This window comes from Myxocyprinus asiaticus, chromosome 18, assembly GCF_019703515.2.
Source record: "Myxocyprinus asiaticus isolate MX2 ecotype Aquarium Trade chromosome 18, UBuf_Myxa_2, whole genome shotgun sequence".
NCBI classification, from domain to species: Eukaryota; Metazoa; Chordata; class Actinopteri; order Cypriniformes; family Catostomidae; genus Myxocyprinus; species Myxocyprinus asiaticus.
Genome location: NC_059361.1, coordinates 4506754 through 4534509, shown reverse-complemented (window position 1 = coordinate 4534509; position 27756 = coordinate 4506754). Strand labels below are relative to the sequence as shown.

The following is a 27756-nucleotide window of genomic DNA, read 5'->3' as shown; positions in this document are numbered from 1 at the left end:
ATCAACCATCAGAATGGGGAAAAAATGTGATTTCAGTGATTTGGAGTGTGGCATGATTGTTGGTACCAGATGGGCTGGTTTGAGTATTTCTGTAACTGCTGATCTCCTGGGATTTTCACACACAACAGTCTCTAGAATTTACTCAGAATGGTGACAAAAACAAAAACATCCAGTGAGCGGCAGTTCTGTGGATGGAAACACCTTGTTGATGAGAGAGGTCAACAGAGAATGGCCAGACTGATTTGAACAGACAAAGTCTACGGTAACTCAGATAACCGCTCTGTACAATTGTGGTGAGAAGAATATAATCTCAGAATGCTATTCTGATATGCGGGTTGGTACTGTTTTGGTGGCACGAGGGGGACCTACACAATATTAGGCAGGTGGTTTTAATGTTGTGGCTGATCGGTATATATATATAGGTAAATATGATAAAAATGTATAAGAGCTGCAAAAATGTAAATTTTTGTACTTTGCACTGTGATTAATCTATACTAATCAGTAAATTGCCATAAATAAAAATAACCAATTAATATAATTTGATAGAATTAAGTTCATATAGAATTGATAAATAATGGAAATGTATATGTATACATATAAAAAACAATGTCTGCTGTGTGTGTATGTGTATATATACTGTATATAATACACAGGAGTTTCATTTAAGGTACATGTTAAAATGTATCTCCTATAATTCTCTGTACTTTATCTTTTTTTAATTCATTGGTTAATTGCTATTAATAAAAATTAACCAGTTAATATTAAAAGATGACATAAAAACACTGAATCTCAATATTAACCTCATATTCAAGTCTTTAAGGTACATCTAAAATGTTTAATATTTAAGTATCAATAAGCTTCAATAAATGAAGAAAATTCTATTAGAAATTTATTGAAACATAATTTAGATTCACCACATTTGCTTTAGAGCCTATGAAATTATGAAATAAAGACAAAACCCACCTGTGCCATTTGATGATTTTTCCTGTTGCAGATTTACTTCCCAAATCAAATTCAAACAGAATCAGCAGATAATTTACAAGAAACAGCACTAGTGTCTAATGTACTGTGCATCTGTATGGGTGAGACTTTTATAGTGACTGTAACATACATTCTCTCTCTCTCTGTTTTAAGTGTACGGATATATTAAAGTGATCAAACCTTTTAAAACTATAATGGAACTCATTACACAAAGGTTTCAGACTCATCACAAATTCAGATCTCTCTAACTGATGAGCATTTGAAAAAAAATACATTAGGCTTCAGATGACTTCATCGAATACAAAAGTATTTAGTAAAGTTTGACAGGGTTTGTTGTCTCTTCTTCAAAATATTTCATCATACAGACCAGCAGAGGGCAACAAAGTCCATATTGTATCAAATGTTAAATGAAAGTGAAAGTGTATTTTTCACCACTATCAAAACTATCGCACTATTGCAAATTCTTGCATTGATGTAAAATAATTTACTTGCTTAAATTAGGCTCAAAATGTTTTTTCACGTCACTGATAGGATATAAAAAGATATATTGCTTTGGCAACAAAAAAATGGACAACAATAACTAAAACAATGTCTATAAAAACAATGTAATTTCATTTCTATCAATAATGGACAAATTACAAATAAATAACAATTATATGTAATTAAATACAACTAAAGATGTTGAAGAAACAGTACTGTCATAGTGAATAAGAGCAGCAAATATACCTAAAGTACTCATGATTACTGATACTTTAATTTACTTCCTTTGTTTTTCTTTGTAAATAAAAGTAATAAATTCATAATATTCTCAAAATAAGCCAAAGTTAAAACATTTTATAGAAAGGAGATGACAAGATAATTGACAGGTCTATAAACAGAGATTTTTACATTTAATAATTTAGGAGATTCTTGTTCGCAAAGCAATGACCAGGTAGTTAATAAATCTGGAAATGAAAGATTTTGAAGATTCAGACTGAGAAACTCCAAAATTTATAATAAAAAAATAAAACAACTTTTTACTCAATTTTATGCTGATAATAGAATTTTTAATAATAAAAAAAAAATAATAAAAAAAATAAATTATATATATATATATATATATATATATATATATATATATATATATATATATATATATATATATATATATATTTTTTTTTTTATTTAAATAAAAATTAAAAAAAGAAATAAATACATGGTCTAAATAAATCAATTTTTTTTTTTTTTTTTTTTTAGCTCTGATTTTTATATTACAACTTATGCCTTACATAAGTGGGCTTATTTTAAAACCTTAAAAGTTAACAAAACTCAAGGCTTTGATAAAATTATAGTACAGGAAATGTTTTGCTGGGTGTGCCGCTGCGTGCTTCAATGTGTTTAACATGCTTCAAACTGATCCCTTTGTTGTCTAAATCTGTTTGGGTTTGTTGGTGAGTCATGGTGTTACTTATTACACAGATAAACAACTTTGAGACCGTGTATTTTGGGAAAGCAAGAGATACTTTGATTGTAATCAAAGTCAAGATAAAGAGGTGGTTACAACTACATTTCTTTGTAACAACTAGATTCAAGGGCATTCTCTGCTATATTTTGGATGAATTAAAACCAAGTACAATCAAACAGGAAGAATGGAAGGGAAACGGAAAGAGAAAACGATACGAGCCAGAGTAAAGAAACTGAGGATCGTAACAGGGTACCCATGAGTCATCGGCTGTGATTATGGGAAACTGGATGATGTTTTGAGCATCACCCCTTTCCATCACAAACTCACTCTCTTATCACCTGTTGACTGACACGCTGTTATAAACAGATCTACTCAAACACACAAACAAGCACATCCATTCTGAACCCAGTAATAAAAACTGCTGCCATGTAACTCGTGAATAATTTGGCTTTTATTTGAGCCATATGCTCCGATATGGGTGAATCAAATTGAAACACTATTCACAGTCAGAAACAAAACATTAGAAAAGTTTCAGAACAATTTATATCAAGCAATACTGCAAGTACAATAACCTTTAAAATCTATTATGAACGATAAAAAAATATAAAAGAAAGAATTGAAGGCCTTTTTAATGGGTTTGGAATGCTACACCAATCCCCTCTTCTCATCACTCATGATTTGAACAGCTGCACTAAGAAAAAGGAGTGAATTCCAGTAAGTCAATCAGAGAAGTGTACAGATTGTGTGCCTGTGTTGTGATCTAACTGGCTCTTGTCGGATGAGGTCATGTTGGAGACAGTGCTTTGGGACAGACATCATGCAATACAAATACACTGGCAGGTTCCCAGGCAATGAGACCCTCACACAATCTCCCGGGTTTTTCGGATGGCACAGCAAAGCATCATGCTGAAGATCATGCCGAAGATCTGCACACGTAGAGAAAAGATTCCATCAGTAAACACACACACCTGATATACTTTGTGTAGAAGTCATGACATCAAACAGAACGTTTAAACTATGTTTTTGTGCCATTTTTAGCGTGTTGCTATGCAGTTGCATGGCTGATCTGGGTGGTTACTTACTAGGGTCCATTCGATTCGACTGCGGTTCAAAACCTTTCGATTCGATTCTGATTCATATGGGTACATTTCAGTTATAATGTCCATTTTGCTTTTGATCTCCCAGCTAATACTGTTTATAATACAGGGGACCTTCTAACTAGGTACATTACAAAAATATAAATTTAACTAATTATATTTTATTTGTTTTTACATCATTTTGGTCACATTTTTGCTTTTCAAAATGTACAAATCCATGTATTCAATCAAAAAATATTATATTGTATTGCATATATTATATTTCGTTACATGTTTATTGTTTGATGCATAATTTATACATATTTACATTGAGTTGTTGAACACGTGCTAAAAATCGGTACTGTCTCTTTAAGAAAACTGGCAGTTCTGTAAAGAGCCTCATTAATTTAGTGCATATTAATGATAGAGGGCTCGAATGGCATCTTTTCCTCATCTGTGCTATTCTTGATTAGAATTAAATGTTTATGTTTTGTTGTTTTTGATCAACAACTTACTGTAAAGAACAGAAAGGGTATTAAGAGAGACATTTTTCAACGACAAATGGTTTGCGTGGATCTCGTCTTTGGACACATAATACGGAACAAGTCAAATCAAACTTTAACTCTCAACACGCAGTGAAAGGATGCTGAACTTCTTCTGAACATTTACCAGCCAGTGGCTAATCATAGACATACATAGCGTGAATTTTGGTCTCATATGCGAGTGATTTACTTGCATTGTAGAGAGTTGTGCATAAAGTAAAAGATCGATCTTGGGATTTAAGAATCGTTATTTTTTTTTATTTTTTGGGGGGATTTTTTCCCCCTTTTTCTCCCAATTTGGAATGCCCAATTCCCAATGCGCTCTAAGTCCTCGTGGTCGCATAGTGATTCGCCTCAGTCCGGGTGGCGGAGGACGAATCCCAGTTGCCTCCGCGTCTGAGACAGTCAACCCGTGCATCTTATCACGTGGCTTGTTGAGCGCGTTGCCACGGAGACATAGCGCGTGTGGAGGCTTCACGCCATCCACCGAAGCAACCACGTTCAATTCACCATGCGCCCCACATTATAGCGACCACGAGGAGGTTACCCCATGTGACTCTACCCTCCCTAGCAACCGGGCCAATTTGGTTGCTTAGGAGACCTGGCTGGAGTCTCTCAGCACGCCCTGGGATTCGAACTAGCGAACTCCAAGGGTGGTAGCCAGCGTAATTTACCACTGAGCTACCCAGGCCCCTTAAGAATCATTATTGATATAATTCAAATGAAGATGCATCAGTAACTTGATATTTTTACCCAGTCCTATTATTTACTAGCCCAAATTAAAAGTGCCCACCTCCCAAATGTAGATATGGCTCTGGGTCCTGTTGCAACAAACACCTTAAATTAAGAAAAACTTTAGTTGTATTTTTAAGGGATTATCACTAAAGGCGCTTACACACGCTTTCACACGAGGCATCATGCTACAATCAATACCGGTGTCAAGTGCCGCTTTGATCACCACTTGACAAGAATTGCAGATAGCATCACGGTGCGCTGAAAATATGTATTTAAAAAAGGGAAAAAAAAAGTTACTGATACATTTAGTGTAGAAAGCAATAAAAGGGCTCATTTACATAAAGGTCTTAGAATGTTCTTGGTGAATGTTCTGGATGCTCAGAAACAATAAGGTAAATATTAATGAATAAACAAATTATGAATCATTCAATATCTCTTTGTAAATTTTGACAGGTTTTAAACATTTATTGCTGCTTTGTACCTGATAGCTTTTAAAATCAATTGAATGTAAAAAATAAATAAATAAATAAATAAAAAATCTTAGTCTTTCCTTACTATAACGGGCACAGACACAGAGACTACAAGAGTCCAAAATGAATAAAATCCCAGATGCAGCTTATTGTTTAACCAAAATCCCAATAATAACTAACCAAATAATAATAACATTAACTATAAATGAGCCCGAAACACAACAAGAACTCTCTTTTTTTTAAAGGACGGATACTTTGTTTTTATTTCACCTCTAGAGGCCACTTTTATCCTATAAATAAGCCCGAAACACAACAAGGACACTTATTTTGAAATGACGGAAAGGTTGCTTTTATTCACCTCTAGAGGCCACTTTTATTCTATAAACTATAAATAAGCCCGAAACACAACGGGGACTCTTATTTTGAAATGGAGACTTCTTTTTTATTTCACCTCTAGAGACCGATTTTATACTTTAAACAAGCCCAAAAACACAACAGGAACTCTTATTTTGAAATGACGGAGACTTTGTTTTTATTTCACCTCTAGAGACCGATTTTATACTATAAATGAGCCTGTATTTATTTCAACTCTAGAGACCACTTTTATACTTTAAACGAGCCAGAAACACAACAGGAACTCTTATTTTGAAATGACGGAGACTTGTTTTTATTTCACCACTAGAGGCCGATTTTATCCTGTAGAACTAAGTCTTTCTTACTGTAGAAACCTGCAGTACAGGGGAACAAAGAGGAAATAAAAAAACCTAAACTATCAGCAACTATCTGCATATACTGTATTTTTGCCGATTACAGATAGTTCCAAAAAGCAATTATCGGCACAGATTAATCAATATATCTGACTACCTCTAATAAAAATGTGTGTGCAAATCACTACTGCGTGAAGTGGGACATGTAATTTCAAAGACAGACTTTGCAAATATGCAAATTGCCCGTTAATTGAGAGGTTAGTAGCAATGGGGTCAAAGTTGGAATTCACAACGCTTGACGAAAACGCAACACTGACGCAAATAATGTGGAAGCCACTTAAGGGTTTTCTGAACTAAAGTTTGGTGCAACCAGCAGATGGTCTTTCCTTCAATATAACTCAATGGAATTTCTTCCACCCATTTTATAATTTGCCATCGTAAGTCTGATCACTTATAAAAGTAATAGCACATGTCTCCTCAACAAACCACATGATTTGAGGTATCATATCTGTAGCAAATTGGGGAGAATAAGTTATACAACAAAGTTTCATTCTTAGGGTTTGGGTCAAGTTGAAATCCCTAACCCCAAGTATGAGCAATAGTAATAATGCTCTAGAAACCACCATCAGTGCCAATTACAATAAAGGCAATTATACGTTTTTCCATTTAGAATGTGCATTTTTCCATATAAAAACAAAACAGTTATAGACAAAATGTTATGCAATGCTAAACAAATGACACAGAAAACCTAAGAAAACACTTACCATGATCATTCCAATACCAATTCCAACACCTCCAATAATATGTAGTTTGGAGTTGAAGACTTCATCAATGGCATCAGGGCAGCTCTAAACATACACAAACAGGATTTGCAATTGGTTAGAAAGGCAGAAAGGAGTTATTATTTATTAAATGCCAAAAATAATAGAAATAAAATGATAGAAATAGTTGACCAAAAAGAAACAAAGTAATCTAGTTGGTGAGAAATACTTTTGAGGTAAAAACCATGTAACGGGGACATATCGCAATAGTTGGCAAAAAACGTGCAAAATCTTCAGGGCGACCATTCTGACAATGATAAATGTTTCCTTCTGCTCAATAAACATGTAAAAAGTTCATTCTTTTCCAGACTCAGATTCTCTGAATGGCTACTCTGCTGTGATGACCTTCTACTATCAGATTAAACACCTTGTTTCACTGACTCATTCAAGCGGAGCTCTTCACAGGTTGGAAAGATTTCCCGTGGACTAAATTTAAGCTAAAGCTGTTGGAATCCACTCCAGAATTATATCTGTTTGTTATCTGCGGCCAGCCTTCTGGAATTTTGTCCAGAAAGGCCAATTGTAAACCATTTATGGAGTGCCCAATTCCCAACGTGCTCTAAGTCCTCGTGGTCGCATAGTGATTCGCCTCAGTCCGGGTGGCGGAGTACGAATCCCAGTTGCCTCCGCATCTGAGACTGTCAACCCGTGCATCTTATCACATGGCTTGTTGAGTGTGTTGCCACGGAGACATAGTGCGTGTGGAGGCTTCACGCCATCCACCGCGGCACCTGCGCTCAACTCACCATGCGCCCCACCGAGTACGAACCACATTATAGCGATCACGAGGAGGTTACCCCATGTGACTCTACCCTCCCTAGCAACTGGGCCAATTTGGTTGCTTAGGAGAACTGGCTGGAGTCACTCAGCACGCCCTGGGATTCGAGCTAGCGAACTCCAGGGTGGTAGCCAGCATCTTTTACCACTAAGCTACCAAGGCCCCCAAAAATCGTATTCTTGATGATAATCTTTGTAATGCTTTCCTGTAAAAATATCTAAAAATCCTTAAAACAAGACACATTTACTTGATCTTGTTTTAGAAGCCACACTGCTTAAGATATACTTTTTATTTTTTATTTTTTATTATTTTTGTCTTGTCATACTGGCAGATTTATTAACATGTTATTAACTTTTTTATAGTCAAAACAAGTGAAAAAAAATAAAAAATCTACCAGTGCTGAAGAACTATTTAGATAATGTTACTGACCACGTAACAAATTATACAGTACAATTTTCAACCATTTTAACCAAGATTAATAAATGCGGTTTAAAAGTACAGTAGTGTTCATTGCTAATCCATGATACATTATCCACTAAATAATGTTAACAAATAAAATCTTATTGTGAAGTGTTACCATTTACTTAAAGGTGCAGTATGTAAGATTCAGAAACCCTTGTTATTAATGACACCTGTGGCCATAAAGTGAACTGCAGCCAGCTACCTGTTGCTCGTGATCTCACACACACACACACACACACACACACACACACACGCACACACACTCCATAGGGACGCGAGCGAGCGAGCAAGCATCGACCAAAACAATGACGTAACATACAAAGAGACTGAACGTGATCCACCGGCATCATGCTGACAGATGAGGTAGCATAATTAAAATTACACAGTTATGGTTGTTTTACTACAAACTTTGAGACTGTATATTATATTTGACTCTCCAGTGCTGGAACAGGGCTAAAACAAAGTGTGGATATAGGTCTGACTATTCAAGACTGTAGTTTGAAGTAATCACTTTTCTTTGCATGATACATTGACTGCATTTACATGATAGCCTATGTCAGCGTTAGCTAGCTAGCCAGCTTTATCAATAGCTGTTAGCTAAATTTGGTGGATGATGACAGTAGCTGTTTATAAAATAGACTGTACATTATAAATATGTTGACAATTCAGTATTGATGTGATTCCATCACAACTGTCATTTTGATATATCGATGCGCTATTGTTTTATAATAATAGAATGTATATATTTCCTGTATAACCAAGTTACGTTACACTAATGAATGGAGCTTTTTGCATTATCTTGAACATTGTCTAGCATTCATGTGTTATTGTAGTTTACCTTGCTGAATAATTATAGATTAACATTGACATTAACCTGACTTTTAGTTTAAAGAGAAGATCGTTGAAATTATTTGAAAGTTACGAAGCAAGGTAGCTTGCAATTCATCAGCGTTAGCAGGCAAGGTCAAATTACACAGATCAATCCTTATGGCACTATATTTCACATGCTTTGCAGTTATGTAAGCTTACCTGTCCAATAAGAAGAACGCCAATTCAGGGTCGGTTTTGATCCCCAAAACCGAACGAAGGTCCCTCCAGGAATCAAATTCCCTGTCGATGTTCACTCGACCATGATCACGTTCCCGCTTAGCCAGACGGGATTCAGTAAATGTTTTTTTTTATTTTTGGCTTACTCTGAGTTTGTGTAGAAGTTGGTGTTGTGTTTGGAGCCAGCCGTTTGCTGGATCTCATCGCTAAGATAACGTTTTCTAGTGTTGCAGTTTGTTGTCGCTGTTGAATAGCGGAAGAGAAGCACTGAGGCTCTCGGAAGCGTGCATAAACGTCACATCCTTTGGATTTTCCCGGCAAAACCGACCCGCTCTCTTCGCATGAAAATCAGTCTACAGGCTTTAATATGCAACATAGGAAGTCCGGGAAGGGCTCATTTTTTAAGTTGCGTTACAAGCCGATCACACATTGGCAATTTTTTTTTAAACATATTTTACATAAAAATGTTACATATTGCATCTTTAATAATTTCTATATGAATGTGAATATTTATTCCTTTCTGTATTCTTATATTTTATTTATGCTTTCATTTATTTTCTACATTCATATCTGTATATTTCATGCATTTTTCATTATTATTTTGACTCGGCTACAGGGATTCAGTACAATTATTCGGTACTAAATTATATGAGATATAAATAAGCTTTAAAAAAAATGAGCTTGTAAATTTGGTTACCTTTGTAATGAGCACATCAAGCCCCTCCTTTTTGGGGCAGGTCTCTTCAGGAACGTCCTGGATGTTTCCTGATGGGCCACAACAGTTAAGCTGAGAGATAAGGAAAAGTCATCACTAATTAGTCAGGCTTTTGGATTAAAGAGTTAGGAAAAGCCTGTTCTTAACTGTTCATACATGTAAAAAGATTGATATTTTTGGCATGCTAACTGATGCCAATGTAAGCCTGACCAAACGAGACTAGTAAGTGGAAGGTGACGACAATGATTAAGACAAAAGAAGAAAGGGACAAGATCTTACTCCATGCTGGATGAGACGGAGTGTCTCTTTCAGAGCATCTTGTTTGTTGTTTTTGTAGCTTTCGAATGTTTCCCTGTAGAAAGTAGTTATATCTTCAATAACCTGTGAGCACAAAGATATTAACATGGATTAAACACACCGTCTATGTGCGTGTACGTGTGCGTGTGTGTGTGTGTGTGCATGCATGTGGGATTTCCACCTTGGTCTGGTTGGAAAAGCCCCAAATTCCAGCAGCTACTTCAACAGCAAATATGACCAACAGGAAGAAGAAGAACTATGGGGGGAATATACAGAAACATATACAAACAGTCAAACATCAAAGCACCCCATTATAATACTGAGGGATATTTAAGGTTTAATAGACCCTGTCAATTTTCATTTTTGGGTGAACTTTTCCTAAAATAAGCAACAAGAAAAGGTGCATAACGTGAGATTTACCAGTCCTAGCATGCAAGGAGACTCCTGGATGGCACCACAGCAGCCGAAAAACCCCACAACCATCATCAGAGCACCAGCCGCAATGAGGATGTACACGCCTATAACACACACAAACACACACTTTAAACAGATTGTCTCAACACATCCATTAAAAACTAGGGAAGTCCTGATACCATTTGTTGAGAACGAGTACGAGTACCGACACTTTCTTTTTGGATCTAACCGATACAGAGTTTGATACCTGTTTTTTTTTCTCTCTCTCTCTTATCAACAAATTATTTATATTTTATCATCAAAATGGTTTTTAAATAAATTAATTCATTAAAACAATATGAAAGTTTAACAATTAATTTTCAACATAATTTTGTATTATTTTTATCAAATGAAGTGATTTTATAAAGAACCTCACAGGACAATCCAAAATATAATATTGGCGTTATTTTTGTCAAATAAAGTGCTGCATAACAACATCACAGATGTGAGATATTTCTTAAATATAATAAAATTACTTGATTTATAATAAATATATTTATTATTATTATTTGTAGTATTACAGTGAATATTACAGAACTATACAGTAGTGATATATGTCTGTCGTACATTTTTCCCTTAATTAAATCGAGCTTTTATTTTGGCGAAGCTTTTATTTTGAAGTGTTTGAGTTGTTATGACCAAGGAGATCTGACGCTATGACAGCAGCTTCCCACTCTGGAAAAGTTGCTCACTATGTGACTCAAAGTGATTATTAAACCACAAAAGGCTGCATTTAATTAAATAAATACAGTATGTAGTCTGTATGTGCTGCACACTACTAAGTGAATTAGCACTCCGCCAGCTGTCATTCGCTACAAGCTCATGATGGTTTTTTCAGTGTATAAGCCAAGAAACTCAAAGATATGAGCACTTTTGGCACCTTTCCACGGCATGTTACGGTTCGAATTGACTCTGCTCGCTTTACTTTTCTGAGCTTGCTTTTCCACTGAAGTTTAGTGCCGCCTCTACGTGGGTGGGATTATAGGCTGGTCGTCATAGCTGCTCCGCCTCTACTGCCGTGACATCATCTTAAACGCGACACAAACATTACTGACCATAAACAGTAACACGACCACAATCTGTTAGCTACTAGCTCATTGTGCTGCATAAAGCAGTTGTTGCATGGTGATTTTACACAAGTGTAACAGTTAAATTGGCCTGGTTGTTTTAGAAGCAAGCTTTCCAGTAGCTGGTCAACTAAATAAACTGAAGCTTTCAAGCAGAATATAGAGTTAACGTAACAAAACGTACCATCCTCCATCGTGGACTCCAACAACGCCGAGTCCAGGGCACTCTCCCTCCCATTGCTCACCGGTCTACTGCCATAGATATTGTCCATTTGGTCGAACCACTTCCACTTTCTTCTGTTTGAACCACTCCGGCTGTTGTGGTCCTTGATGGTTCTGTAGTCACTTTTAAGATTTTTTAACTTTTCCCTACACTGTTGGTAGGTCCGGTGGTAGCCGTGTGCGGCCAACAGCTGAGACACTTCCTGAAAGACTTTTTCGTTTCACTTCGTTTCGTTCGTCGCTAACGAGAGGAACGTCTGCACCTCGTTTATTGACCACGGCATGGTTTTGCGCACAGCCATTTCTTTTTACAATTCGAAAGTCACGTGAACAAATTATATTGCTGTCGCTGTTGCTAACTTTAAAACTAGCGGGTTGATGTCCCGTGTCGCATCTCTTGAGACGATTCTCTCTGACCAATCAGTGATCTGCAGGGTTTTGACGTCACATTTAGTATCGGCTCGGCTTGCTTGGAATCTTGACCGAGGTGGTACTAAAAGAAAGTACCAGGTACCAGGTACTCTCCACAGTGGAAAACCCCCAAAAAGCGAGCAGAGTCGAGTCGAGCTGTACCGTGCAGTGGAAAAGCCCCATTTGTGTCTTTATGTCAGCACAACACCAGCTCCACACATTCACTTTGAAGCGCGCAGCACATGCAAACTATATATTTACCTCATTAAATCGCAACTTTTGTGGTTTAATAATCACACTAGGAAATAATGTGATTTTAATTTGTGCACTGAATGTTTACGTAATGACATTCATACATCTGATGGTATCGGAACATTTTACAAGCACGAGTACAGGTACATGAGCGCGGTATCTGACCCGATTCCGATACCAGTATCGGTACATCCCTATTAAAAACACATATATACAAATACTGACCTGTATAGAAGACATATGGCGAGTTTTCTCCTTCAAACAAGCTTTTAGTCTTGGGGTCAAACCTCAGCCAAAGTCCAACAGCCAAGACACCTGTACCTGCAATCTGCAACAACACAAATGACAAACACGTCAAGACATGTTTCAATGTTTCATGTGCCATCGCACTGAATGTCACACAATGTCAAACTGAAGCAGTAACACATACAATGACTATGTTTAGAATAGCATACTACTCGCACTATTTCTGCAGTATGCATACTGTGCACAGCATGTACATTTTCTGCATGCATGCAAAGCCTCAAATGATTTGCCACATTAATATTAGATGCTTTGTTTTCTAGAAACGTCTTGTTCTTTACTCATTATCAAAAAAATGCCAAAGGTTTAGATATTTTAGTACAAAACTGGATAAAAAAAATGCTAAATAACATGTGAGAACAATGTGACAAACATATTGTGGTGTTTCACAACCATTTTTGAACTTGCACAGTATACTGTTATTAGTACTAGTGATAGACCGATATATCGGCCCGGCTGATTAAAGGTGCTGCAAGCGATTTTTTCATGGAAATGTATGGACAAAATTTTACTACTCCCTGACGCTTTCTGCCTGTCAATCATTTGACACGTTCTTACGCTGGGTTCACACATCCTCCGTGAGCGGGGCATTAGGGAGGCATGAGCGGTGCTTTTTTGTTTCAGCGCCCATATTAACAGATTACACCATTCCCACGGCAAGCATGAGTCGCGAGGTGACTCATCCCAGAAGCAGCAGTGAGCGGATAGTTTTGGCGTTGAGCCTATTTTTGCCACGTGGCTCACGCTGAGCTCAGCGGCTCTGGGTGCAGTACAACACTAAAATAATCAGGAGATTATAGAAAAGACACAAAATCAAATCAAAATTATTCAAACCAAACCCATAGCACACTGCAATTTATGTCTGCATACAAGTAAAGTCAATAAAATAACTTAATTAATGAAAGAATTAATAAACTGCCGGACCTTTTGCCATTCTGTGTATATACTGTAGGTGTACAATATAGACACAACATTAAACAATCACAACCAAGTGTGCTGATAAAGATGAAGTGCACGTGACTGCCCACTGTTGTCCTTGAAGCAACAATAACCTCAGCTTATTATGACCATATTAAAGAAAGAAATTTGCCGTAGGACCCCATAGATAACTTTATTTTCTGCGCAGAGGTGCTGCTGTTTCTCGCGGAAGAAACACGGCCAATGTGAACGTCCAACGCGATCACCTTGCTCATGGAGGATGTGTGAACCCGGCATCAGAGTCTTGTAGTTGCAGCGAATTATTGAGGCTTACTGCCATTTTTATGTCATGTCTTTCATAACAGTTGTCAGTTGAGGGCGCTATTTTGCTGCTGTTCTTTTTGACAACCATTTCTGCTTGCGTGGGTCTCAAAAATCATTTGGTATCTTTGGAAAGCAGGGTTTTGGAATAAAGGGGGCATGGCTAATCCACCGGCTCAGTTTGGGGAAATTCTAGAACGGCTAAAATCACTTACAGCACCTTTAATTGCCCAATATTTGGCCATTTTAAGATAACAGTGTTCGCAGTGTTAACTTTCCCTTGTGTCAGTTCCAAAATCTACCAGTAGATTTGTCAAAGGATAGCAATCACTTTCCGTTGAAAGTTTTTTTCCTTTTCCAAGTTTATGCAAATTTGAGTAAATGTTGCATAAAATAAGTGTTTGTTTCACTTTAGAAATTTTGTGTACATCTGACTTGACTATTGTTAAATTGTTTTATGTTTTATCTGCATTTATATCGGCCATCCTGCTCTCTAGATATCGGCATCGGCCATTGAAAAACCCGACCACTAAATATTACACTAGCATTCAAATCCAAACATAGCAAAAAAAGAACATTTAAGTCTGATCACAAAAGTAATAAAGTTATTCTACATGAAATAAACCACAACTTCCCCAGCTGAAATTTTCTGTTTTGTTAAAAAAAATCTGAAGAAGGATCAGCACCTTCAGCATATTTGGTGTTTGGACCCCCTTTTTTTTTTTTTTTTGACAGATGTAAATTTTTGAAATTGAAAATCGACACAATATAGGTATCATTTTAAAGCTTAGCAGCTCTACTTTCCAATGCATGTAGGCATTTTGACCAAAACTGAACAAGTGCTTTTAAATTTTCAGACAAATCAGAAGTGTTCCGTTTTGATAATTTATTTTAAAAAAATGCACCGTACATATTATTATAATCAGCAAAAACATCAAACTCATCAAATAGCCATGTGTCATATATTGTTGGAAAGCTCTCAAAGACTAGAATACAACCAGTATTACTCACAGACAAAAATATAGTGAGTAATAGCTCAGTATATGTCTTTGACAGCTACAGTGGTGTGAAAAAGTGTTTGCCCCCTTCCTGATTTCTTATTTTTTTGCATGTTTGTCACACTTAAATGTTTCAGATCATCAAACAAGTTTAAATATTAGTCAAAGATAACACAAGTAAACACAAAATGCAGTTTTTAAATGAAGGTTGTTATTATTAAGGGAAAACAAAATCAAAACCTACATGGCCCTGTGTGAAATAGTGATTGCCCCCTAAACCTAATAACTGGTTGGACCACCCTTAGCAGCAACAACTGCAATCAAGCATTTGCGATAACTTGCAATGAGTCTTTTACAGCGCTGTGGAGGAATTTTGGCCCACTCATCTTTGCAGAATTGTTGTAATTCAGCCACATTGGAGGCCTTTTTAAGGTCATGCCACAGCATCTCAATAGGATTCAGGTCAGGACTTTGACTAGGCCACTCCAAAGTCTTCATTTTGTTTTTCTTCAGCCATTCAGAGGTGGACTTGCTGGTGTGTTTTGGATCATTGTCCTGCTGCAGAACCCAAGTTCGCTTCAGCTTGAGGTCACGAACAGATGGCCGGACATTCTCCTTCAGGATTTTTTGGTAGACAGCAGAATTCATGGTTCCATTTATCACAGCAAGTCTTCCAGGTCCTGAAGCAGCAAAACAGCCCCAGACCATCACACTACCACCACCATATTTTACTGTTGGTATGATGTTCTTTTTCTGAAATGCGGTGTTACTTTTATGCCAGATGTAATGGGACACACACCTTCCAAAAAGTTCAACTTTTGTCTCGTCAGTCCACAGAGTATTTTCCCCAAAAGTCTTGGGGATCATCAAGATGTTTTCTGGCAAAAATGAGACGAGTCTTAATGTTCTTTTTGCTCAGCAGTGGTTTTCGTCTTGGAACTCTGCCATGCAGGCCATTTTTGCCCAGTCTCTTTCTTATGGTGGAGTCATGAACACTGACCTTAACTGAGGCAAGTGAGGCCTGCAGTTCTTTGGATGTTGTTGTGGGGTCTTTTGTGACCTCTTGGATGAGTCGTCGCTGCGCTCTTGGGGTAATTTTGGTCGGCCGGCCACTCCTGGGAAGGTTCACCACTGTTCCATGTTTTCGCCATTTGTGGATAATGGCTCTCACTGTGGTTCTCTGGAGTCCCAAAGCTTTAGAAATGGCTTTATAACCTTTTCCAGACTGATAGAGCTCAATTACTTTCTTTCTCATTTGTTCCTGAATTTCTTTGGATCTCGGCATGATGTCTAGCTTTTGAAGATCTTTTGATCTACTTCACTTTGTCAGGCAGGTCCTATTTAAGTGATTTCTTGATTGAGAACAGGTGTGGCAGTAATCAGGCCTGGGTGTGGCTAGAGAAATTGAACTCAGGTGTGATAAACCACAGTTATGTTTTAACAGGTGGGGCAAACACTTTTTCACACAGGGCCATGTAGGTTTGGATTTTGTTTTCCCTTAATAATAACAACCTTCATTTAAAAACTGCATTTTGTGTTTACTTGTGTTATCTTTGACTAATATTTAAACTTGTTTGATGATCTGAAACATTTAAGTGTGACAAACATGCAAAAAAATAAGAAATCAGGAAGGGGGCAAACACTTTTTCACACCACTGTATGTTGGTGTTGCTCGTTTGCCACGTTTTCGCTTATAACTTCACGAAAATAAATGGAACTTAAAATTTCACATACCATTATTTAAAGGAGGTGATTATCCCACACACAAGGTAACTGGATGCATAAATCATTAGATAATCCACATGAAGCACGTTACATATGACCACCAGGAGATGGCGCCATGTACATGACACAGACTCAATGATGACTCATATGGCACAGAATGAAACTCATTTTGTGAAATCTCATTACTAAAATCATGTCTGCATGCTATGCATACCTTTAGTCATTGTTGTATTTTCATGTGTAATTCATTTTTTGTGTATAATTATGTTTTATTTGTTTGGAAAGGCTTCTGGACACTTGGAGACGTTTTTGGACACTATAATAAATTATTTTTGTAATGCTATAACTTTTGATTGCATTGTTGTATCAACAAAAATTTTCTCAGTTACAGTTGACATGATTGGGAACAAAACAAAAGCAGTTTTTTGGAACCACCTTATTTACACCCAGAGATATATATGTAAAATAAGAAAAATAAGAAAAAAAGCAAATTTACTTTCTTAGGCTGCGAGTCTCAATGTATCATAATCAAGATTATAAAAACACCCTCGTTTTTTTTTTTTTTTTTTTTTTTGGTCAAGTTATAAGCCTTTCATTTTGGGGGTGTCACTGAAACAGGAAATCTTTACAAACACCTTCAGAGCTTAAAGGGTTAAGATGTTTTTAATACTTCTGCAGTTACTGGCACTCCAAGTTACAAAAAATAAAAATCCCCAAAGAAATAGAGATATTCACCTTAGAAATCATCACGAATAACAAGAGTCAGTCAGTAAAGCCCAATTGCTCTAGTCTTACGTATCAGGGAATGTAAAGATTGCACGTCAAATCAAATCAAATCAAATCACTTTTATTGTCACACAGCCATATACACAAGTGCAATGTTGTGTGAAATTCTTGGGTACAGTTCCGAGCAACATAGCAGTCATGACAGTGATGAGACATATTCCGATTTACAATAACATCAAATTAACACAACACAATTTAAAGTCTAATATACACATAATTACACACAACACAATATACAAATAATAACATACAATGTTCATTATACAATACACACAATATAGACACACATTCAATTAAAAAAAAAAAGTATATATATAGTATATATAGAATATACAGTATTGTACCGTATTGACATTCAGGCTGTCGGTTGATAGTCAGTTGTTAAGAGAGAATATAATATAATAATAATATAATTTATGACAGGCCGGTGTGAGATATAAGAGTACTAAAGTGCAGTGCTGATGTATTTTGATCGTGGGAGATCAAGAGTTCAAAAGTCTGATTGCTTGGGGGAAGAAGCTATCATGGAGTCGGCTGGTGCGGGTCCTGATGCTGCGATACCGCCTGCCTGATGGTAGCAGTGAGAGCAGCCCATGGCTCGGGTGGCTGGTGTCTCTGATGATCCTCCGAGCTTTTTTCACACACCGCCTGGTATACAGGTGCATCTCAATAAATTAGAATGTCGTGGAAAAGTTCATTTATTTCAGTAATTCAACTCAAATTGAACAAATGTGTGATTTGTTAAATGTGAGCCAAAATCATCACAATTAAAAGAACCAAAGACTTAAACTACTTCAGTCTGTGTGCATTGAATTTATTTAATACACGAGTTTCACAATTTGAGTTGAATTACTGAAATAAATGAACTTTTCCACGACATTCTAATTTATTGAGATGCACCTGTATATGTCCTGGAGGGAGGGAAGCTCACCTCCGATGATATGTCTGGCAGTTCGCTCCACCCTTTGCAGTGCTTTGCAGTTGTGGGCTGTGCTATTGCCGTACCAGGCGGAGATGCAGCCAGTCAGGATGCTCTCTACAGTGCAGGTGTAGAACCGTGTGAGGATGTGGCAGTTCATTCCAAACTTCCTCAGCCGTCTCACGAAGAAGAGGTGCTGATAAGCCTTCTTCACAACGACTTCAGTGTGGATGGACCATGTGAGTTCCTCAGTGATGTGGACACCCAGGAACTTGAAGCTGCTGACTCTCTCCACTGGTGCTCCATTGATGGTGATGGGACTGTGTTCTCTGTCTTTTCTCCTGAAGTCCACCACAAGCTCCTTTGTCTTACTGACGTTGAGGGAGAGGTTGTGCTCCTGACACCAGTGTGTCAGAGTGTGCACCTCCTCTCTGTAGGCTGTTTCATCATTGTCAGTGATCAGACCTACCACCGTCGTGTCATCAGCAAACTTAATGATGGCATTGGAGCTATGTGTTGCCACACAGTCATGTGTGTACAGAGAATACAAGAGTGGGCTGAGAACACAGCCCTGCGGGGCTCCAGTGTTGAGGGTCAGTGATGAGGAGATATTGCTGCCTATTCTAACCACCTGGCGTCTGCTTGACAGGAAGTCCAGGATCCAGCTGCACAGCGAGCTGTTTAAGCCCAGAGCCCGGAGTTTCTCATCTAGCTTGGAGGGCACTATGGTGTTGAATGCTGAGCTGTAGTCTACAAACAACATTCTCACATAAGTGTTATTTTTTTCCAGGTGGGAGAGAGCAGTGTGTATTGTAGATGCAATGGCATCATCAGTGGAGCGGTTGTTGCAGTAAGCAAACTGCAGTGGGTCTAGAGAGAGAGGCAGCACAGAGCAGACGTAATCTCTGATTAGTCTCTCAAAGCATTTGCTGATGATGGGGGTCAGAGCAACAGGACGCCAGTCATTTAAGCAAGTGATTTTTGATTGCTTTGGAACAGGCACAATGGTGGATGTTTTAAAGCATGTGGGGACTACAGACAAAGAGAGGGATAGGTTGAAAATGTCCATAAAAACACCAGCCAGCTGGTTCGCGCACGCTCTGATGACGCGGCCCGGAATGCTGTCTGGGCCCGCGGCTTTGCGGATATTCACCCATCGGAAGGATCGGGTTACATCCGCTACAGAGACGGAGCGTGAACTAACCTCTGTAGCTTCGGCCACGAGAGCTCTCTTCGCGAGGGCGGTGTTATTTCCCTCAAAACGAGCATAAAAAGTATTTAGCTCATCCGGGAGAGAGGCAGTGGTGTTCATGGCGGAGTTTTTATTCCCTATAAAGTCCGTGATGATGTTAATTCCCTGCCACATGCTTCTAGAGTTGGTGGTGTTAAACTGTCCTTCAATTTGGTTCCTGTACTGTTTTGCTGTTCTGATTTTATCTGATTTATGTTCTGATACTGTTTTCGGAGGGCATAACTGGCTTGTTTATGCTTCTCCGCATTCCCGGAATTAAAAGCGGAGGTCCGCACATTAAGTGCTACGCGAACATCGCTATTAATCCATGGCTTCTGGTTCGGATAGATCCGTGTTGTTCTGGTCGGAACGACGTCCTCTACGCACTTTCTGATGAAACACATTACGCTATCAGCGTAAAGCTCGATGTTGTCATCAGAGGCAGTCCTGTAGCGTAGAGTCTGATTGGTCCGACCAGCACTGGAGCGTTCTGAGGGTGGGTGCTTCCTGTTTCAGTTTCTGCCTGTAAGCGGGCAGAAGCAGAATGGAAGAGTGGTCCGATTTGCCAAATGGTGGGCAGGGGAGGGATTTGTAGCCATCCCAGAGAGTAGCAATGGTCCAAAATCCGGTCCCCTCGTGTGTTGAAACTAATGTGCTGGTGGTATTTTGGTGCGACTGATTTGAAACTGGCTTTATTAAAGTCCCCGGTCACATTGAACATGGCCTCAGGGTGCGTGGTTTCCTGCTTGCTTATAATCCCATACAGTTCCTTGAGTGCCCGGTCTGTGTCGGCTTGTGGCGGGATGTACACAGCAGTGATAATGGCCGCTGTGAATTCCCTCGGTAGCCAGAATGGTCGACACAGAAGCATGAGAAGTTCTAGATCAGGAGAGCAGAAAGACTTGATAGAATGTACGTTCCTCTGATCACACCAGGATTTGTTGATCATAAAACATAAACCACCACCTCTGCTTTTACCTGAGAGGTCTTTCGCTCTGTCCGCTCGGTGCACGGAGAACCCCGCGGGTTCAATGGCAGAGTCTGGAATCTCCGCAGACATCCAAGTTTCCGTAAGGCAGATAATGCAGCAGTCCCTCATCTCTCGTTGGAAAGAGATCCGTGCTTTCAGCTCGCAGAGCTTGTTATCCAGAGACTGAACATTTGCCAGTAGAATACTGGGTAGCAGGGGTTGATTTGCGTGGCATCTTACTCTGATGAGAACGCCGGCTCTGTTTCCCCTTTTCCTCCTGTGTTTCCGCAGCCGTGCAGCCCAGACAAAGGGGTCCCCTTGCGTGTTTGTAAACAGCGGGTCGGCATTGAGGAATTTGAAGTCCGGTTTACGGTGTGTAATTGCTGAACCAATGTCCAAAAGTGTTTGTCTGTCGTAGACAATAAGGCAGAAAACATCCAAGACAAAAAACATAAGAATTGTAAATAAAACAAACAAAACATTACTATGTTGTGTCGGAGCTCGCAACGCAGCAGCCATACTCAGCGCCATCTTGAGTAACCCTATGTGCAAAGCAAATGAGATGAAAATATTCAAACAAAACTGGCACGTGCTCTTGGGTAAGAAGTTTGAGACTTCCCTGTTTGCTATTAATGTCTCCATGTCATGTGGTTCTCACAACATGGAGAAACCTTGAAATATACAGGTGCATCTCAATAAATTAGAATGTCATGGAAAAGTTCATTTATTTCAGTAATTCAACTCAAATTGTGAAACTCGTGTATTAAATAAATTCAATGCACACAGACTGAAGTAGTTTAAGTCTTTGGTTCTTTTAATTGTGATGATTTTGGCTCACATTTAACAAAAACCCACCAATTCACTATCTCAAAAAATTAGAATACATCATAAGACCAATAAAAAAAACATTTTTAGTGAATTGTTGGCCTTCTGGAAAGTATGTTCATTTACTGTATATGTACTCAATACTTGGTAGGGGCTCCTTTTGCTTTAATTACTGCCTCAATTCGGTGTGGCATGGAGGTGATCAGTTTGTGGCACTGCTGAGGTGGTATGGAAGCCCAGGTTTCTTTGACAGTGGCCTTCAGCTCATCTGCATTTTTTGGTCTCTTGTTTCTCATTTTCCTCTTGACAATACCCCACAGATTCTCTATGGGGTTCAGGTCTGGTGAGTTTGCTGGCCAGTCAAGCACACCAACACCATGGTCATTTAACCAACTTTTGGTGCTTTTGGCAGTGTGGGCAGGTGCCAAATCCTGCTGGAAAATGAAATCAGCATCTTTAAAAAGCTGGTCATCAGAAGGAAGCATGAAGTGCTCCAAAATTTCTTGGTAAACGGGTGCAGTGACTTTGCTTTTCAAAAAACACAATGGACCAACACCAGCAGATGACATTGCACCCCAAATCATCACAGACTGTGGAAACTTAACACTGGACTTCAAGCAACTTGGGCTATGAGCTTCTCCACCCTTCCTCCAGACTCTAGGACCTTGGTTTCCAAATGAAATACAAAACTTGCTCTCATCTGAAAAGAGGACTTTGGACCACTGGGCAACAGTCCAGTTCTTCTTCTCCTTAGCCCAGGTAAGATGCCTCTGACGTTGTCTGTGGCTCAGGAGTGGCTTAACAAGAGGAATACGACAACTGTAGCCAAATTCCTTGACACGTCTGTGTGTGGTGGCTCTTGATGCCTTGACCCCAGCCTCAGTCCATTCCTTGTGAAGTTCACCCAAATTCTTGAATCGATTTTGCTGGACAATCATAAGGCTGCGGTGCTCTCGGTTGGTTGTGCATCTTTTTCTTCCACACTTTTTCCTTCCACTCAACTTTCTGTTAACATGCTTGGATACAGCACTCTGTGAACAGCCAGCTTCTTTGGCAATGAATGTTTGTGGCTTACCCTCCTTGTGAAGGGTGTCAATGATTGTCTTCTGGACAACTGTCAGATCAGCAGTCTTCCCCATGATTGTGTAGCCCAGTGAACCAAACTGAGAGACCATTTTGAAGGCTCAGGAAAACTTTGCAGGTGTTTTGAGTTGATTAGCTGATTGGCATGTCACCATATTCTAATTTTTTGAGATAGTGAATTGGTGGGTTTTTGTTAAATGTGAGCCAAAATCATCACAATTAAAAGAACCAAAGACTTAAACTACTTCAGTCTGTGTGCATTGAATTTATTTAATACACGAGTTTCACAATTTGAGTTGAATTACTGAAATAAATGAACTTTTCCACGACATTCTAATTTATTGAGATGCACCTGTATGTTTGGCTTCCGTTTTTAGAGAAACTTTAATGCCCCTGCCAAGACTCTCTCACACATCTGGTGGTTTGACCCAAAATTAAAAACTGCAGCAGCTTATTGACAATGTCAAGCCAGCTTAGTGCGTTCAAGGGCAGCAAGAACATTTAAATGTACAAACACACAAACAAACAAACAGATGTAACCAGGCCAGTACACTGACCAATCATCATTTAGCCCTTCATTTAAAATCTGCTGCCAGTAGTGGACTTTATTAGGGAAGGTTGGGTAAGTTGACCAACCCCGTGTATCTAGGCAACTGAACATATTTTTGTCATGTGACCTTGTAAGCAGGAAGTATCATATTCTTTGGGGGGGGGGTTACACAAAAAGTTTGTTTTGCTGGCCAAGTAACTTTTTTTGACATTTGAGGTTTACTGATTGTTGTGCCACAGCACATTTATTCAATTTTTACATATCATGCATAATAGTGTATATCCATTGTACAAATACCCAAGATTTGATTAGCACAACATTAGCCCTGAAGCACTAAGCTAGGTGCTTTTTTCCAAATACATCACTATGGGGCAAAAAGAACCGATCAGTCTGGGGAAAGCTGAGCCACTGGTTTTTGCCGAGACAAATTTGTTGTAATAACTAACTGTTCTGTTTATAATAATTGTAATTAAAAGATGACCTAAAGGAGTGATTTTTTCTGCCAAAGATTTTAGTAGCTATAAGTTTGTATCAAAACAAATTGGTTCCGGGGTCAATGACGTGAGGCTCATTTTTTGTCCGCATCTAATGAAGTATTAAAAAATGCATTACAATTACAATTCACTTAAAACAATTACTTGAATACACCTCTTCTATGATGAACATGTTTTCAGTTACTGAGTTCAAAGTCATTTTGATCTTTTTTCTAGGGCTTAAAGTAAAAAAATGTCTCATTAAAAGCTGAAATTCTTTCAAAAAGAAATGTTGGCATGAGTTGTGCTGAATTATCTTTTATTATTATTTTTTAAAGAGAATGCAGTGAAACAATTTTATTTTAAAATATGATTAATATTTGAAAAACTGTTGTCCACCAAATCAAAGTCATGTGGTGCAAACAACATGTAGGTAGAAATTGTGTTGTCATTTTACAAAAATCATAAAACAGAGATCTCATTAGACCCACAAGACTGTGAGTGAAGATTTAAAAACAAATGATTATTTTGTCATATCACTAAATATCAATATTTGACATTTGATGAATGAAAAGGCACATTTGGTTCAACCATGAGAAAACATCTTGATATCCTTGACTTAACAAATTCATGATATTCTTAAACCTTTGAAAACGTTTTTAAAATGAATGATGAAGTTGTGTATACTCTCATGTATTCAAGGTGCAAGGAAACTATTTTCATACATTTTACTTGAGGGTTGCACCACATGACATTTTTCAAGTCATTAAATCAATTTATCTGTTTAAATGCTGTAAATGTTTTTAGACAATTTGTAAAAACAACATGAACTCAAATTATATGTCTAGAAACTAGACACATGTTTTAAACAAGATTTTTAAAATATTTCCAATTTCTTATCACCTCGGACAAACTTTTTTGTCAATGACCCTCAAAATAACCTTTCTCTTTGTGATGTTTGAAGTTAAAAGAAGATATAAAGAATTTTCTTTTTCTGGCAAAGACTTTAGGTATTTACTATATGCTATATGGCTGGATATTGATATAAATTTCCCGATTCAATTCCAATTCACAAGCTCTCGATTCAGTTTGACTCCGATCTCGAGTTGATTCGATATCGATTTATATGGGTAGATTTCTGTCATAATGTCAATTTTGCTTACATATAAAAGAAATAATCTCTCAACTAATGCTCTTAATTATAAAGGAACCTTCTAGGCAACCCTTCTAGGTACAATTCGACACATTTTAGCTTTTGTAATTTTTTTAAATTCTGTCTTGAAATTATGTTGCATATATATTGTCGTTTTATTTTTCTTGTTTACTTGCATAATTTGTACTATTTATAAGTATTTATATTGATATGTAGAACATGTGCTTAAATGGTACTAGTGTTGTCAAAAGTACCGGTACTTCGGTACCAAGTCGATACTAAAATAAAAAAGATGTAGCAATACCAGTGTTTCTGCAGTACTGAGCACCGACTCTATCCGGTACCAACGCGCAGTATGACTGACACACGACTGCTTTAAAATGCTCACAGACTTATTTTGAATGCATGCTTTGTTACGCCCTGTACACTGAAATGGATAATTAATCAAATTAAAATCATGACATGTCCTAATGTGATTTATTAAACCGCTAAAGGATGCATCTTAGCGTGGATGAGCTGCGTAATTTAAACAAATGTATAAATCTGAGGAGTTAATATTAAGAAGAGGTTCTGAGATTACAGGGAATACCTGTATTCCCTGTAATCTCAGAAACTCTTCTTAACTCCTCGCTATCCTTAGGACGTATCCCAAGAAACTTTAAAATGGCAGTTATCAAACCTCTTATTAAGAAGACACAACTTGATCCTGGCGAATTGGCTAATTATAGACCGATTTCAAATCTCCCATTTATGTTGAAAATACTAGAAAAGGTAGTGTCCTCCCAATTATGTTCATTTCTACAGAGAAATGGTATATATGAACAATCTAAGTCAGGATTTAGGCCCCATCATAGTACAGAGACTGCACTTATCAGAGTTACAAATGACTTGCTCTTATCATCTGATCACGGCTGCATTTCTCTTCTAGTGCTTTTAGATCTTAGTGCTGCATTGGACACAATAGATCAAGACATTCTCTTGAATAGGCTTGAGAATTATGTTGGCATTAGTGGAGTTGCATTAGCATGATTTAGGTCCTATTTATCAGATTGCTACCACTTTGTCTGTGTAAACAAGGAATTGTCAAACCAAACAAAAGTAAAGTATGGAGTGCCACAGGGATCAGTTTTAGGGTCTCTGCTTTTCTCCTTGTATATGCTTCCCCTGGGAGATATTATCAGGAATCATTGAATAAGTTTCCACTGTTATGCAATTGATACCCAACTTTATATTTCTTCGAAACCTGACGGAATTTCAAATTAGCAGAGTGAAATTCCAAATTAACAGAGTGTATCAATGAAATCAAATGATTGGATGGCCAGAAATTTGCTTTCTACTCAATTCCGACAAAACAGAGGTACTAGTTATTGGACCAAAAACCTCTAAAAAATAAGCCACTAAAATATAATTTGACTCTCGATGGATGTACTGTTACATCGTCTTCAACAGCGAATAACTTATGTGTTATATTTGATACCAATCTGTCCTTTCAAAATCAAATGTCCAATATTTGCAGAACAGCTTTCTTCCACCTCAGAAATATTGCTAAGTTACGACACATGCTCTCTGTTACTGATGCTGAAAAACTAATTCATGCATTCATGACCTCAAGACTAGATTATTGTACTGCATTACTGGGAGGATGTCCTGCAAGATCAATAAATAAACTTCAATTGGTTCAAAATGCAGCAGCCAGAGTGCTGACGAGAACCAAGAAATATGATCATATTAGCCCCATTTTATCATCGTTACATTGGCTACCTGTTAAATTTCATATTAATTTTAAAATTCTGTTAACTACGTACAAAGCTTTGAATGGTCTATCTCCACAGTACTTAAGAGACCTTCTACCACGCTATATTCTATCACGTTCATTACGATCACAAAATTCTGGCTTGTTAATAGTTCCTAGAATATCAAAATCCACAAAAGGAGGTAGATGCTTTTCCTATTTGGCTCCTAAACTATGAAATAGTCTCCCTAACACTGTTCGAGATGCAGACACACTCACTCAGTTTAAGTCTAGACTAAAGACTCATCTATTTAGCCAGGCATACACCTAAATCTTCAGTTTTTTGGCAATTTCAAGCATTGTATAGCCTTCATTTCTCAAAACAATGATTGACTGACAAGTTTCTAGAGAAAAACTCACAATTAGGCTGCTTTAGTTAGGTCTGCCGGAACCAGAAACAATGATTATGATCTATAAATCTGCAAAAAAATGTAACAGCATCTAGGCCAATATTTTTCTATTTGTTTCCGTCTCAACCTCGGGACTCCTATCCTGAGGTCACCAGAACCGGCTGGATCCAGCTCCATTCCTGCTTTGTATCGGACTCCACTGCTGCATGTCTCTGAGTGATAACAACAAAATGCTGCCAGTGCCAGCCAAACATCACTTCAGTCTATTACAATGGACCTCAGAGGATGAACTGATGCCAACTCCAACCATAAGACATGGGATACTTCATATGCCATTGCCTGAACCTTGGACTTAGGATAGACCTCACCGAAATTACCGGCCAGGTTGAACTGCGATGCACCTCACTGACCTCTGTCTGCATCACCTTTGTCTATTGATGGACTACACTCTTATAATGGAATACACAGACTATCAATTAACTGCCAACAAAACCCTTCATCAGCCAACTAACAAGGACAATTGCATCTATGTGAACTTCTGCAGTTAATCCAGGATGGACTTCAAAGATATTAGTCATTAATCTTACAGTTCATACAAAATCTTTGTTTAAACACTGACCCTTAACACTTACTTAGTTTAATAATTTTAAACCATGACTTGCACTGCACATACATAAGTAATATTGGCATTATATTCATGATGTTAGTCAGAGGGGAACTGACCCCCACATTGAGTCTGGTTTCATTCATGGTTATTTTTCTCCATTAACCAACATCTTATGGAGTTTTGTGTTCCTTGCCACAGTCGCCTTCGGCTTGCTCACTGGGGTTCTAAATACAATTATTATTTAATTACTTATTTTTATACACACTTCATAA

The 27756-nt window shown here is 37.9% G+C and overlaps 1 protein-coding gene across 2 annotated transcripts in view; it reads right to left on the bottom strand.

Annotated features, from left to right (window-relative positions):
* Window positions 1-2854: 2854 nt before the first annotated feature.
* The window catches only part of LOC127456283 (CD9 antigen-like), a 43038-nt gene continuing 18136 nt past the window's right edge, over window positions 2855-27756 (bottom strand). For both annotated transcript variants that reach the window (XM_051724697.1, XM_051724698.1), the window contains exons 2-8: window positions 12706-12808; window positions 10496-10593; window positions 10257-10331; window positions 10058-10159; window positions 9761-9850; window positions 6720-6803; window positions 2855-3351 (exon numbers count right to left, since the gene is read on the bottom strand). In XM_051724697.1, coding sequence (XP_051580657.1) covers window positions 3286-3351; window positions 6720-6803; window positions 9761-9850; window positions 10058-10159; window positions 10257-10331; window positions 10496-10593; window positions 12706-12808 — 618 coding nt within the window. In that variant the 3' untranslated portion in view covers window positions 2855-3285. The remainder of the gene's footprint in view (window positions 3352-6719; window positions 6804-9760; window positions 9851-10057; window positions 10160-10256; window positions 10332-10495; window positions 10594-12705; window positions 12809-27756) is intronic.